The sequence below is a fragment of the Denticeps clupeoides genome, chromosome 13, assembly GCF_900700375.1.
Source record: "Denticeps clupeoides chromosome 13, fDenClu1.1, whole genome shotgun sequence".
Classification (NCBI taxonomy): Eukaryota; Metazoa; Chordata; class Actinopteri; order Clupeiformes; family Denticipitidae; genus Denticeps; species Denticeps clupeoides.
The window spans coordinates 250,589-264,459 of record NC_041719.1 but is presented as its reverse complement, the minus strand read 5'-3'; the positions used below and the strand labels follow the sequence as shown (position 1 = coordinate 264,459).

The following is a 13,871-nucleotide window of genomic DNA, read 5'->3' as shown; positions in this document are numbered from 1 at the left end:
GAGTCAAATGGGGATTTCATGAGTGGACAAAATAGTGGCATTATAATTTTTAGGTTTCTAAATATTCTATATCTTATCTATATCACATTCAGGAGATTTTTACACCACAAAATGCCATTTCCACCACATTTGTACATTTCTCTCCCTGTTAATCTATATTATTTTTACATCTGTAACATAATTTGTTTTTAGATAGACTGGATTAATAAACCACTGGAGTTTAATGTATAGGAAAGACCACCATGGGCATCTGTACGTTGTGTATACGTATGCATGTCCCTGTAATTGTGTATTTATTGATGTTGCGCCTCCTTTAATATTCATTCTGAACGTGTCTGTAGTTTATTGACCCAGGACTCCAGCTCCCGTCATGCACCGCGCGTCTACGTCACACGTAAACCCGCCGCTCAGGAGCATCGTTCTCTTTGTTTTTCGTTTGAAACGTTTCTGTGCGTCGCACAATTGATCACAATGGACGTGTGTTAAATGTGCTTTGCACAGTGCAGGTTAATTAAGAAATAAAAGTGTTAACTTGCTGTGTCTTAGTTGGCTGAACATCCGTTCATATTTAGCCCCAGTTCTGAAGTCCCCTCCTCCGAAGATCCGCGCCGCTCCGCACTTCCTCCTCCGACGTCCCGGCCATGAGACCCGGAGTCGCGCTGCTGCTCCTGTCCCTCTGCGTGTCCCGGACGCCGGGGCTCAAGTCGCGCATCCTGCCCGGACGCAGGGGAGCAGGCGGCGTCGCCGCCGGCGGCCGCACCGCGTCGTACCGGACCTTCTACTTCCAGCAGCAGGTGAGCAGAGATTTAGCCCCACTGGTGACACTTCACACGACACGCGTGGCTTCTGTCAATAGCTGTTCTCTTAATAAAGTGCTTTCCAGCTCATTTCTCAGGGGAAGTTTTTATATATGTTAACATTTACAGCATTTACCAGACGCCCTTATCTAGGGCGACTTACAACCAGTAGTTACAGGGACAGTCCCCCCCTGGAGACACTCAGGGTTAAGTGTCCTGCTCAGGGACACGATGGTAGTAAGTGGGGTTTGAACCTGGGTCTTCTGGTTCATAGGCGAGTGTGTTACCCACCAGGCTACTAGCACCAGTCCGTAGATGTATAATATGCATAATATGTATGTTATGCAGTTGCTGTGGACATTATGACAGGTAATATAAGTACTCCGGGTGTACGCTGGACTCATTAGTAGACTGGTGGCTTCCTGCGAGGATGTCCTCTATTCCCTGCCGCAGCATTGTGTCTGGATCGCCAGCAGGCTGGACAAGCAGAAGCAGGAAGAACCTTGTCCCCTGTCACATGCTTCTGTCTTCAGGAAGAGTGAGGCTGCTTCCTGGCTGCGCAGATGAGACGATTGAGGAGGGTCCGCTTAGTCCTGGGACGGCTGTGCTGTCCTTCCTGTCCTGAGGGGGACGCGGGGTGTGCAGCTGTCTGTAGGAAATCCTCATCGGAGGTCCACATGTTCTGCTGCATGAGGAGTTGACTGGGTTCCAGTAGAATCACTGACTCTTCAGAAACTTCACTAGAAACTTGAGAAGCTCAGCACAAATCAATAATAAAAGAACGTCCGGCAGCGTCACAATCTTTTCTTCCTTTTTTATTTCACAACCTGCTCGTCTGTTATATATATTTTAAGCGAATGAGAAGATCATTTTCCACCAGGTGGCGCTGTGATTGATCATTTTTGAGGTCCTGTCTTAGTGAAAGACAGCAGTGTTGGGGAGCGGTGTGTAGAGACGGTGTAGCTCGGGATTCGAACCGGCAACCTTCGCTTCCTCACCCGTCTTTGTAATGTCACCCGTCTAACTGGCCCGATTCACGGTTCCCTCATTAGTTGGTTGGTTTTGAGAAATGGATCGTAACGTTGCCCCCTCACTCAGCCCAACAGCTGGACTCGGCGCCGCCAGCGCCCCCCTCAGGGTCCAGTGGGACGGTTCAGATGAAAGGATGTCACAGGGGCTGGTAAAGCCGGAACGAATGTGGCATCCTTCAGCCCGGCTGCGGGTTTTAAATACAAATTGAGGCTAATTATCCCTCCGCCGGCCCCACAAAGCGGCGGTGGCGCGAGGCCAGAGCGGACACGCCCCTCACATCCACGCACAGCATTATATTTACATTATATTTAAATACCAACATCAATATGGTGACTATGACCATTAAAGACAGATGCTCTGTAATTCTCTAATTCTCACTATTTTGATATTGGTCATGATTTTTTTTATCATGTATGAATTAAATTAGTCGGGGGGGGGGCAGCCTCATAAAATACTTATTATTAATTGCTTTTTAGTTTATTGATACGGTTTAGACAGTAATGTATTTGCTGTTATGTATAGAATGTGTTGCTGTTTGGATCTTAATCATATTTCCCAGCATCCAGGAAGTAGTATAAATAGTAAAAAACAGAATAAGAATAAAAAGGTTGTAAACAGAACAAATTACAACGCAAGTGGTTGGGAAGATATTGTATAAAAATCTAATTTATGAACCCATGGAGGTCTGGAGTTGGAGTCACACTCAAAATGAAAGTAGAAGAACACACTACAGGCTGATCCAACGTCCTAAATGTCCTAAAAACAAGTAAAAATGAGGCTCAGTAGTGTGTGTGGCCTCCATGTGCCTGTAGGACCTCCCTACAATGCCTGGACATGCCCCTGATGAGGTGGCGGATGGTCTCCTCAGGGATCTCCTCCTTCCTCCTCCTCCTCGTCCCATTGACTAAAGCCACCAACTCCTGGACAGTCTGTGGCGCAACATGGTGTTGGTGGATGGAGCGAGACATGATGTCCCAGATGTGCTCAATTGGATTCAGGTCTGGGGAACGGGCGGGAGGTCCAATCGCACCAGCATATGGTCTCACAAGGGTTCTGAGGATCTCATCTCTGTACCTAATGGCAGTCAGCCCACCTCTGGTCCCTTGCTCAGTGGGAACCTGCTTTTATCTGCGAGGAGTACAGGGCACCAGTGGCAAATTCCCCAACTTTGGTGTTCTCTGGAAAATGGCAAACGTGCTGCACGGTGTTGGGCTGTAAGCAGAACCCCCACCTCTGGACACCTCATACCACCCTCATGGAGTCTGTTTCTGACCGTTTGAGCACATTTGTGGCCTGCTGGAGGTCATTTTGATCCTCCTGGTCCACCTTGCTGGGTTATTGCCCTCCTACAGCCTCCTCCACGTCTCCTGATGTTCTGGCCTGTCTCCTGGTTGCACCTCCATGCTCTGGACACTACGCTGGCACACACAGCAAACCTTCTTGTTCAGCTCACATTTGTCACCAAAACATCAGCCAGAAAACACAGGAACTGAGAAGTGTTCTGTGGTCCCCACCTGCAGGACCACGCCTTTGTTGGGGACGTCCTGTTAATTGCCTGTAGTTTCCACCTGTTGTCTATTCCATTTGTACAGCAGCATCAGTGTTGCTTCCTAAGTGGACAGTTTGACCTCACAGGATTGTGATGGACTTGGAGATACATGGTGCTGTTTTTCTGTGCTCCCTTTATATTTTGCGCCATATATTCTATTTATTTTTATTGCATGAACTAAAAATGATTTTGAGAGTTGTTGCGCAGGTTATTATTACTATTTTATTTATGCTTCTTTGTAGATCGACCATTTTGGGTTCTTCAAAAACGGCACGTTCAAGCAGAGATACCTGGTTGCAGACCAGCACTGGCACAAATCTGGTGGGCCGATCCTCTTCTACACTGGAAATGAGGGGGACATCACCTGGTTCTGCAATAACACTGTAACGTTCCGTCCGGAGTGTGAATATTGGGCGTGACCGGGTTCCCCCGCAGACTCTCAGGACCGCGCTGCCTTTTCAGGGCTTCATGTGGGACGTCGCCGAGCAGCTGGGCGCCATGCTGGTTTTTGCCGAGCACCGCTACTACGGAGAGTCTCTGCCGTTCGGCGCCGAGTCGTTCCGCGTAAGTAAGAGCCGCGCTCCGCAGCGGGACCGCCGCCTCTCCGGTGACCTTGTGACCGTGTGACACCGCGCAGGACGCCGAGCGGCTGAACTTCCTGAGCTCGGAGCAGGCGCTGGCCGACTACGCCGCGCTGGTGGGGGCCCTGAAGAAGAGCCGGCCGGGGGCCGAGGGCAGCCCCGTCATCGCCGTCGGCGGCTCGTACGGGGGCATGCTGGCGGCCTGGTTCCGGATGAAGTACCCGCACGTCGTGGTCGGGTGAGTGGCGGGCCGCCATCGCGCCCTCGCTTGTGGACCGGATGCGTGATCACGGCCCTTCGTCTGTAGGGCTCTGGCCGCCTCCGCCCCCATCTGGCAGTTCCCCGGCATGGTGCCCTGCGGGGTCTTTTACCAGATCGTCACCGAGGTCTTCTCAAAGGGCGGAGCCCACTGCAGCGCCAACGTCAGGAGGTCCTGGATCGCCGTGGACAGGCTCGCCTCCACGGGTACCAAGTCTCTTCATACGTGAAACCTTCTTCTTCTTCAGTATTTTACTACAGAAATATGGAGAAGTAGTCGACTATACGGTCGCGGTTATCAGGTGTCATGTGAGCGTATTTTTTTGAGCGTATTTTCTAACTTGAACGTCTCTGCTCGTCTCGCCGGGCTTTGATCAGACGAGGGTCTTCGCTGGCTGGCGGCCGAGTTTGGCCTGTGTTCCCCGCTGTCCAGAGGGGACGGCCTGAAGAGCTGGCTGCAGGAGACCTGGGGGAACTTGGCCATGGTGAACTACCCGTACGGTGCCGACTTCCTCCAGCCGCTGCCGGCCTGGCCTGTGCAGGTACGGCCGCTTCCTTCTCTCCTTCATCCAGCCAAACGACACGACGCGCCACGTCTCCTCCAGGCCTCGTTACGGTGGTCCGCGTGGACATGTCGGTGAGGGAGGAGAACGCTCCCGGCACATTCATATTCATGAGGTTATCTGAAGCTGTAGATACGATGCTTCTATTCTCACCAGGACGTCGTGAAGGTACGAATGGTGACTGGTGAAGATGTGCATTATAACTGCTTATAAACTGATCTAGGACCAGTTGTCCCAACTTGCTTCCCTGTGGGTAATTATCTACAGGATGTCATAAGTGAAACCCACAATTGTCCTCGGTATTTAACCGTCACCCTTGGTGACAGTGGCCACCATGACAGGCGCTTGGGGAGCAGCGTGTGGGGACAAGACCTTCATCAAGGGGACCTCAGTGGCACCTTCTGATTACGGGGCCGCTTCCTTAACCGCTAGGCCCCCCCTGACCTGTATAAAAGAAAGTCAAGATTCCCACATTTGGGGTCAGCACAGCCCCCGCCCCGGGTGAACCAGATCTACAAGAAATGTGGACTTTCCCTGGACTGGACTGGCTGTGAATTTTCATTGAAACACGGACCCAAAATGGTGATTTCTGCTTTTAGATAGGATTTTTTTACAGGATGCACCGTTTATTAGCACATTTCTTTAGTGTACATATTCACGCTCTTATCCAGAGCGACTTACAATCACTAGTTGTTGGCTAGTACATGGCAAACAATGTTTTATATTTTATTCAAAAGGCCATTTTTTTTTGATACATTTCTACATTTTAGAAACGTTTTTGGCACCATCGTCTTCTCCGCTAAGGCAGCAATCCCCCACATTCGTAAAAGACGTGGTGTGTACATCCTGCAGTGCGGTACGAAACATCGAACTGCCACGTGAGCACAGACAGAGTTCCCAACACGCCCGGCACCTTTAAAGTCCGGCGAATTCGCTAAAACGGTCGTTTGGGGCAGTTTAGCCGAAAGCCTGTAATGTATGCGACCCCTATGGGTGGCGTAAGCGGTTTAGGCCCCGGGTGCGAAGAGGAGCTTTTTTTAATGACAAAGCTAATGTGATTATGTGAGTGAGTGTGAGAAGGACCCATTGAAGGCTTAGAGGACGGGAATCTGCTGGCAGCCATGAATGTATGAGGCTAATCCCATCTGAAAAGTAGTCAGAAGATGCTTCAGGCCCTTTTTGTTTCTGCAGTCGGACATGTCTGCGCCCCCCCTGATTCACCGAAGCCCCCTGTTTCTCAAGACCCCCACCCGGCGCTGATCCCACACACTTCATCATCCGCTCTGCTGGGCCACTCCCGCCTCCACCCCCCCCCGGCTTTGCTGGGAACGCCGGACTTTATGGACGCTCTCCTCGCGGCCCCTTCACGGAGACACAAGTCTGCGCCGTAAATTCGGCCGGAGCTGCAGTCCATTCCAGCCGGATTCGGATGCTAATCGGAGCTCGGCACTCCAAGAATGCCAGCAGCCCCTCCTCCTCGCGGTCCCAAAATACGTTTTCGATGAAGAGTCTGGGCCGGCGGCGCCCCCGTCTTTTAAATAAAGATCTTTAGACGTGTCCCTCGACCCCAGAATTGAAACGTCTGGTGTAAGATGGACGGCCCTCCTCCTTTCTCTTCAGGAAGCCTGCAAGCACCTCGGTTTCGGCGCCGGCGTGACCGACCAGCAGCTGCTGAGCGGCGTGGCCGAGGCCGCGAAGCTCTACTACAACTACACGGGACAGGCGGAGTGCCTGGACATCTCCCAGACTGCAACAGGACAGCTGGGCACGCGGGGCTGGTTCTACCAGGTGCGGCTGCAGCACGGTCCCCCTCGTACACGCATTACACATAGTTAATTAACGAGGTAAATAATGATATTTAAAGAGGCGTGGCCTGTCGCTGGTCCTCCTTTAAAATGGCTTTTGGTCTGTGGTGGCCCAGGCCTGTACGGAGATGGTGATGCCCATGTGCACGGATGGCGTCCAGGACATGTTCGAGCCAGAGGAGTGGGACTTCCAGGCCTTCTCAGACGAGTGCTTCCACGAGTTTGGCGTGAGGCCGCGCCCAGACTGGGCTGAAACAGCGTACGGAGGCAGAGACATCAAGTCCCACAGCAACATCGTCTTCAGGTGAGTTCCCTGAAGTTCTGTTCCATTAACAGACCTCTCAATTCAGAAAGTTGGTGGTAACATCTACCAGACGCCCTTAGCGACTTACAATCAGCAGTTACAGGGACAGTCCCCCCCTGGAGACACTCAGGGTTCAGTGTCTTGCTAGGGGTTTGAACCTGGAAGTCTGTGCTCTTCTAATTGGCTACTGACACCCTCGTTGCCTCTCTGCAGTAACGGAGGGATGGACCCGTGGACGGGCGGAGGGGTGACCAGCAGCCTGTCCGACTCTCTCGTCGCCATAGTGATACCAGAGGGGGCGCACCACCTGGACCTGCGCTACAACAGTGAGTACGACCCTCAGAACGTGCTCATCGCTCGGGCGCGGGAGGTGAAGTACTTCAGGAAGTGGATCGAGGAGGCCAGCACCTCCCCATTCATCTTGATCTCGGACTGAGCGTTAAGCCAAAGCCAGACTTCTTCCAGGTCTTCATGTGTCCGGTGATTTGTACAAAATCAAATCCCATGAAGATGTGCCGAAAGCATCATTGGGGTATGGAGATGTTCTCAGGTGATTTTGGAGATTTTAACGGTTCCTAATCCGGTTCCTAATCCAATAAAGTGTTTTTTTTAGTGTTTGAATGGTGATGAAAATGGCTGGACAGTTTATAGAGTAATAAAGAATAAAGAACATTAAAATATTTGGTTGGTGTGTGTGTGTGTGTGTGTGTGTGAGAGAGAGAGACGACCTCCAGGAGAACCAGAGGTTCGTATTCCTGCAGTGGCACTGAGCGGCAATAAAGATGCTTGTGGGAGGTTGGAGCTTCTCCACCTGTGGGATCCTCCACGCCCCCATCTCTCCTCTTTAAAAACGGCCCCCCCGCTGGTAATATTATTAATGCTGCACACTGAGAGTCTGGGGCAGAGGGGCGAGAGGGACGGGGTTGACTAGGGGTGACGGAGAAAAGAGAAGCAAAGGAGCGGACGGGGTGGTGCACAACCCCCAAACCCCTCCAGATGCCCCCAGACTCCGCGTTCAGATCACACACTTTGGCTGCTGAATTCGAGAAGAACTTGTGGGCAGATCACCCGTCTGCTGGTGTAAAGTGGAGGTTCTGGGACGGCCATCAGGCTCCTATGATGTTTCCTCAGCACTTCCAGCAGCTACTCAGGCCCGGTGACACCGCCATCCTTCTCCGAGTCTGACGTCAGATCCGGCACGGGGACCACACACCGCCGGGAGGAGATGGGCGGGGCGACAGGGTGCCAGCTCGCTTGAGGGGTGCAGCAATGTCTGTAAATTGGGGGTCTGTGGAGTCTCTCAATTCAAAGAAGAACATTTCAAAATTGCAAAAAATTAAATATGCTCAAATCTCTGCTTTTTGAAAGCTGCTTGGATGCACGTTTCAATATAAGATGAGATGATCCTTCATTAGGTGGATTAAAGGGTTAAAGTTGAAAACGCACTTATTCAAAAAGTATTTCAGACGAATCCAAGACTTACACACTCACACTCACACTCTGAGCGTGTTCTTTTTCTGACAAGTTGGGCCTTATCAGGGCTCTTAGTTTTTATAAACTCAAAATCTATAGAAACCGAACGAGAATTGCTGGTGTCGTCCTGTAAGTCACTTTGGATAAAAGCGTCTGCAAAATAAAGTAAAGTAAAGTAAAGTAAAGTAAAGTAAAGTAGTCCCACAAGTAGGAAAGTATGTTGTACTGGTGAACACTTTTGCACTATTTTTAGCAGAAAGTGCCGTTTTTCAGGAAAGTATAGAGTGAAGTGCTGCTTAATGTTCTCTTCATGCCTCGGACGGAACGCTGGAAGTTCAAGTGTGCAGGAATTTCCACCCCCACCCCACTGAAGCCTTTATGTGGCCGTTTCCGGGATCGGCCGCGGCGCGTCTTAGAATAAAGGAGAAGAAAAGAGCTCACAGCGTTTTATTAAAATATGGCGGTTTTGATGTAAGAGCGGTCATTTTGAATGCATGTTCCCAGGCCAGGAAGGCTTGTTTTCTGCACCGTTGCTACGGTCCTCGCTGTTGCCCCAACTCTTCATTGTGCGGCGGTGTCAGTTTCTCTCGGACGCCCCTTTTTCGCCGGGCTACAGATAATTAGATCACTGCTATCACTTTCACTGTCCCTTTCACCGGCGGAATTACCATGATAATAACGGGGTCCCCCCCTCCCCTTCGGCCGCGGAGTGATTCACGGCCTCACCTTCAAATGCACTTTCAGGAGAGAAGAAAGGGAGAAGGAGCGAGAAGGTCACGTGAGAAAGTGCGGGATTTGCACACGCTCACCCTACAGGAGGCGCGGACGAGGCCTTCCTCCCCGGTCCCCGCGCCCCAACACCGACCTACCAGCATTCACCGCCGGCCAACAGGCTCCCTGTAAATGTGCGCTTGTTTACGGCGGCACTTTTAGTCGCCGGCGGGATTTCTTAAGGTCAACGTTCCTCCTGGCACTTTATTCCCCTTTAATTTAACAGCTCCGGCAGCTTTTCTAGTTAAATCGACTGTTCATTATCGAGAGCCATTTTACGGAGGGGCTGTGAGGTGCACTTTAATGAATCTCTGGCACAAAGCTCCCTTTCACGGCCGCGGGAAGAATAGAAGCTATTTAGACCCTGTAGGGCTGTATGTCAAAGGCAGCCCATAATAGTTGTCAGGACGGGGCAGAAATTCCCACTGGTGCGGGAATGCACAGAAAAGGCGAGGAGAGGAAGAGGAGGGAGGAGAGAACCCCACATTAAACAGAAACAGGATGTCAGGGCCGAGTCGGATCCTTTAAGCTTTAAAACGTACCAACTTTTGCAGGTCCACTTCAGACAGTCTTTGATACTTGGGGGTGTTTTGAAATTGACGAACAAGTAATAACGGGGACGGTCGTGCCGGGGGACATTATTTAGGGAGACAGCGGGGCGTCTTGGACAAATCCCCCTCACTTGCAGGTGGTCAGGCGTGAGCGAAGAGTTAAGTCGGGGGTCCCTCGGCCCCCCCTCTTTCATGTCCTGACATCATCAGCCCTCCCTCCTAAAAGGACCTCGTCCCTTCCCCCCGAGGAACACTTTACCCCTTCAGTGTCGCCCCGCGAGCAGTGCAGCGAGTCCTCCCACGGCAGCAGATCAACATAATCCAGCCTTCAGGAACATGGCTGAGGGACTCTGGATGTAGCGGAAGGTTCCTTCAAGTCGCCCAGCGATGGCTGTTCAGGCCGCCATAATGAGCTCACCGTTCCTGAACTTCTGCTTCCCCGGCTCCATCATGGAGTACGACATGGACAAGGGCCTGGAGAACAGCCTTCTGAGCGAGGTGGAGCATGACGGGGATTTCCGGGAGACCACGAGGGACCTCCTGAGCTTCATCGATTCAGCGTCCAGCAACATCAAGCTGGCCCTGGACAAGCCTGTGAAGTCCAAGCGGAAGGTCAACCACCGGAAGTATCTGCAGAAGCAGATCAAGAGGTGCACCGGGATCATTGCGCCAGGTAGTCCACCTCAAACCCCGGACTCAAGCAAGCGGCACGGCTCGCCGCAGACCCCACAGCCTGGAAGCTTCCAGGGCAAACTGCCCCCCAAGAGGGACGGGGTGCAGGCCAGCCTCCAGAGCAAGAGCCTGGCAGCCCTGTTCAACCCCGCTGCCAAGGACATCCGGGGAGAAAAAGCCAAGAAACCCCCCCTCCGGCACCGCAACCTGCCCCCGTCCTTCTTCACCGAGCCGGCCAACTGCCCCCGAGTCACTTCCACCCCCGGCATGTCCCTCAAGGACCTCGAGCGGGGGACCCCGGAAGCGGCCGACTTCTTTGAGCTGCTGGGGCCGGACTACAGCAGCATGATGATGGAGCAGGAGCTGTTCCAGGGCGGGACAGCTGGCAGAGACGTGCCAGGACCCGAGACGTCCTCCTACGACACGCACCCTTTCCTGACCGGCGGCTTCGTGTATTCCGAGCCCTGGCCTACCTGCGGCGGGCCCTCCAAGAAGACCGTCCCACCACAGCCGGCCATGTACAGTTCCGGGGAGCCCCTGGAGGACGCTCCCGTCTGCGCCATGTCCTTCCCCAACTTCTTCACGGATTACTCAAGTCCGCCAGGCTCGTACGAAGCGGCCGGCGCGTACGGCCGGGGCGGCTTCCCTTCTCTCTGAGAGTCGTCACCGAAAACCTGAATGGGTGAGAACGTTGGCCAGGACCATCCATGGGTTCACGAAACATACGTACAACTCATCTCAGGGTTAAAATCACCATCCACAGAGGAGAAGGAATCTGTCCAGCAATCGTTCTCTTCTCAAGTTGAACATTTCATGCTCCTCCACGGCGGTTGGATTTGAAACCTGGAGGTACCCTGGACCATGTCTGGCTTTTGGTTAAAGGTTCCTCCCTGCTGGTGGGATGGTGTTCTCTCAGCTTGGTGCAATCGACAGCCATCAACTTGTTCTTGTGAAGCGTAGACTAGGACGTGAAGCACCCTTGGTAGAAGCTGCTCTGTTCTTCATGTAACGGGTGACGACGTGCTCTTTACTAGAACTACTGACTGGTATTAGTAACACGGGAACGTGCCTCTGCTCTACAATCAGCGTGATGTTCAGTCCTGCAAGGTTTTAAAATCTGTACATAATAACACGGCAAGACGAAATAAAGCTGGTCTTTATTTATCTCTCGTATCGCTCTCGTTCTGTTTCACCGCGCCGGTATAATATCATTTTTCTCTGGTGCAGGGAGGGTTATGAACTTCCAGGCAGCTCTGCCCCCTGGTGGCTCGGGGACAACACAGAGACTGTCCACTGACTGCGACGTGGCTGCTTTGTAAAGGATTACGTGCTGCCAGCTTTATGAGCGATGATGGCGGTAATTTGGCGGGATTTGTAATGACCGTGAAGAAAATCCCTGTCTTGTGACAAATCAGCAATTCTGGATTAAAAAGGCTCATTAAATATTCATTTTGCAACCCTAAATATATAATAAAAAATAAATGTATGATTTCTATGGAAGAAAGCAACTGATAAAATGACAAAGGACGCCACATGGTGGCAGTGTCGATGCACGTCGAAGGCACGAGGGTCCAGTCCACAGCCACAGCGTCCATGAACTGTTTATTAAGAACTTGTGCAGATGACGTGAATTAAAGGTTCCTGCCGCACCCAAACACCGTCCTGTGTGCTGACTTACGTCTTCATGAAAGGTAAAGATGAAGAACATCTGCCCAGTAGTATCAGTGGGTGAAGACCAGTTACAGGTGGGTTGCTGCTGCCGAGGTAGAACAGATGAATGTGGGTCAGAATTGGGACTGAGATGTTGCTACAGCTGCTATCAAGGCACAGCAGTTGCATTGTGGGTAAATCCTGGAGCCTCAGTGACGTGTAGGTGTTTCACCAGACGAAAGGAACATTAGCGGTGGTGGATCTTTAAGCGCTGCAGATAACAGTAACAGCCATTCGCTGTCAGGATTATAGAAAGGAACGCTTCCTGCCGATAAAAGCACCCGGCACTGACGCACAAAATAAACGATGCCGAGGAATCTGCATAAATCCGGATTTCTCCGAGCATCAGCACTTCCATCGCTTGACATGCAACATATAAATACAGCACATGGCCAGGAAAACCGTCTGACGAGGATTCACCGCTCCAAACGGGGAATTTGTCTTCTGTTTCCGCCGCACGATGGTTTTAAAACGCGCCATCGTAAGTCTCGAAAGCAGAGCGAAGTGAAGCGAGACGTTACAAAAAAGGAAAAGAATGGAGGGTCGTCATCACCTCCGAGAGGGCCAGAAAATCCCATTACCGGTCACTGAAAACGACTGAAGGACGGAAGACGGAGCAGATCGGGCCGTCCAGGGCGAGGTCAACACACATTCACATTTCCGAATGGTTCTGATGCTGCGGAGAGACACCTTGCCGTGGGACGTACGTCTCACAATAAGTTGTATAGTTGTGCTGAATCCACACAGAAGCCTCCATATTAGGAGGTTTTTTATCTGCCGGACCCGGACCAGTCCAGCCACTGTCCAAGGTGGAGAACGCCGTGAAGCTTGTTGATCTCCAAGGTGACCAGAAGGTGACAGTTGTAGACACTACTTGTCTACAACAGGCAGGAGTGTCCCTGATTGGCTGACACCCTAAAGTGGAGGACGATCTTGACATTTACAGCATTTACCAGACTTCCTTATCCAGAGCGACTTACAATCAGTAGTTACAGGGACAGTCCCCCTCTGGAGCAACTTAAGGTTAAGTGTCTTGCTCAGGGACACAATGGTAGTAAGTGGGATTTGAACCCGGGTCTTCTGGTTCATAAGCGAGTGTCTAACATACTAGGCTACTACCACCTGATCTTCTAGAAGAAGCAGAGGAAGATGTGCAGGCATCTTCAGATCTTCAGTAACGACTCTGGGCCGCGGTGTCATGTGATGACAGGGCGGCTTGTTTACTCCTCGCCGCCGCCAGCGCCCTGTTTATCTCCTCTGATGGCTTCTTGTCACCTCCACTCCTCAGCCGCGTCTCCGCTGCTCTGACTGATGTCCATGAAATTACCCTGAAGACCGTGTTTGTCTGTGGATGGGGGGACCTCCACTTTTTAATGAATTGTTTACCGAGCCGCCGCGCTGTCGCTCGGCGCGTTTGATGTTCCTTCGGGGAGCGAGACGAGGCGGACGGATCAGCCATCTTGTTGAGCCTCGTCTCCAGCGTACATGAAAGAGAAGGTGCGGGGACGGGGCGCGCCAGATGAAACGGAGCAGATAAACGCCGCTTTCTGCTGAGGGCGTCTCCCCACTAAATATCCCACGCGCCGGGGAGGCTGTCAGCTGCGATTTTACCGCGGCCTTCGCTGTGAACTCGGGCCGGAAGTGCTGCTTTATTTGGGCCCGTTTCCATGGGAACGACCTCTGGCTGCCTGTCTGCTCGCCGTAGGTAATCCCTCTGAGATGCGGGCGGCGAGTGGTGTAATCCCTTCTCATTAGCACCGTCATCGGTGAGCTTTTTCAGCTCGGATGCGTGCGAATATGGAGAC

At 52.0% G+C, this 13,871-nt stretch overlaps 2 protein-coding genes across 2 annotated transcripts; both read left to right on the top strand.

The window, feature by feature from the left end:
• Window positions 1-393: 393 nt before the first annotated feature.
• LOC114802100 (lysosomal Pro-X carboxypeptidase-like) lies at window positions 394-7,569 on the top strand. Its single transcript, XM_029000757.1, has 9 exons — window positions 394-794; window positions 3,621-3,761; window positions 3,841-3,942; window positions 4,016-4,197; window positions 4,267-4,424; window positions 4,596-4,759; window positions 6,401-6,568; window positions 6,702-6,889; window positions 7,103-7,569. The coding sequence occupies exons 1-9, from the start codon at window positions 642-644 to the stop codon at window positions 7,323-7,325; spliced, it is 1,479 nt and encodes a 492-aa protein (XP_028856590.1). The 5' UTR covers window positions 394-641; the 3' UTR covers window positions 7,326-7,569.
• A 970-nt stretch (window positions 7,570-8,539) lies between these two features.
• LOC114802451 (protein FAM181B-like) lies at window positions 8,540-11,520 on the top strand. Its single transcript, XM_029001373.1, has one exon. The coding sequence runs from the start codon at window positions 10,072-10,074 to the stop codon at window positions 11,011-11,013; it is 942 nt and encodes a 313-aa protein (XP_028857206.1). The 5' UTR covers window positions 8,540-10,071; the 3' UTR covers window positions 11,014-11,520.
• The last annotated feature ends 2,351 nt before the right edge of the window (window positions 11,521-13,871 follow it).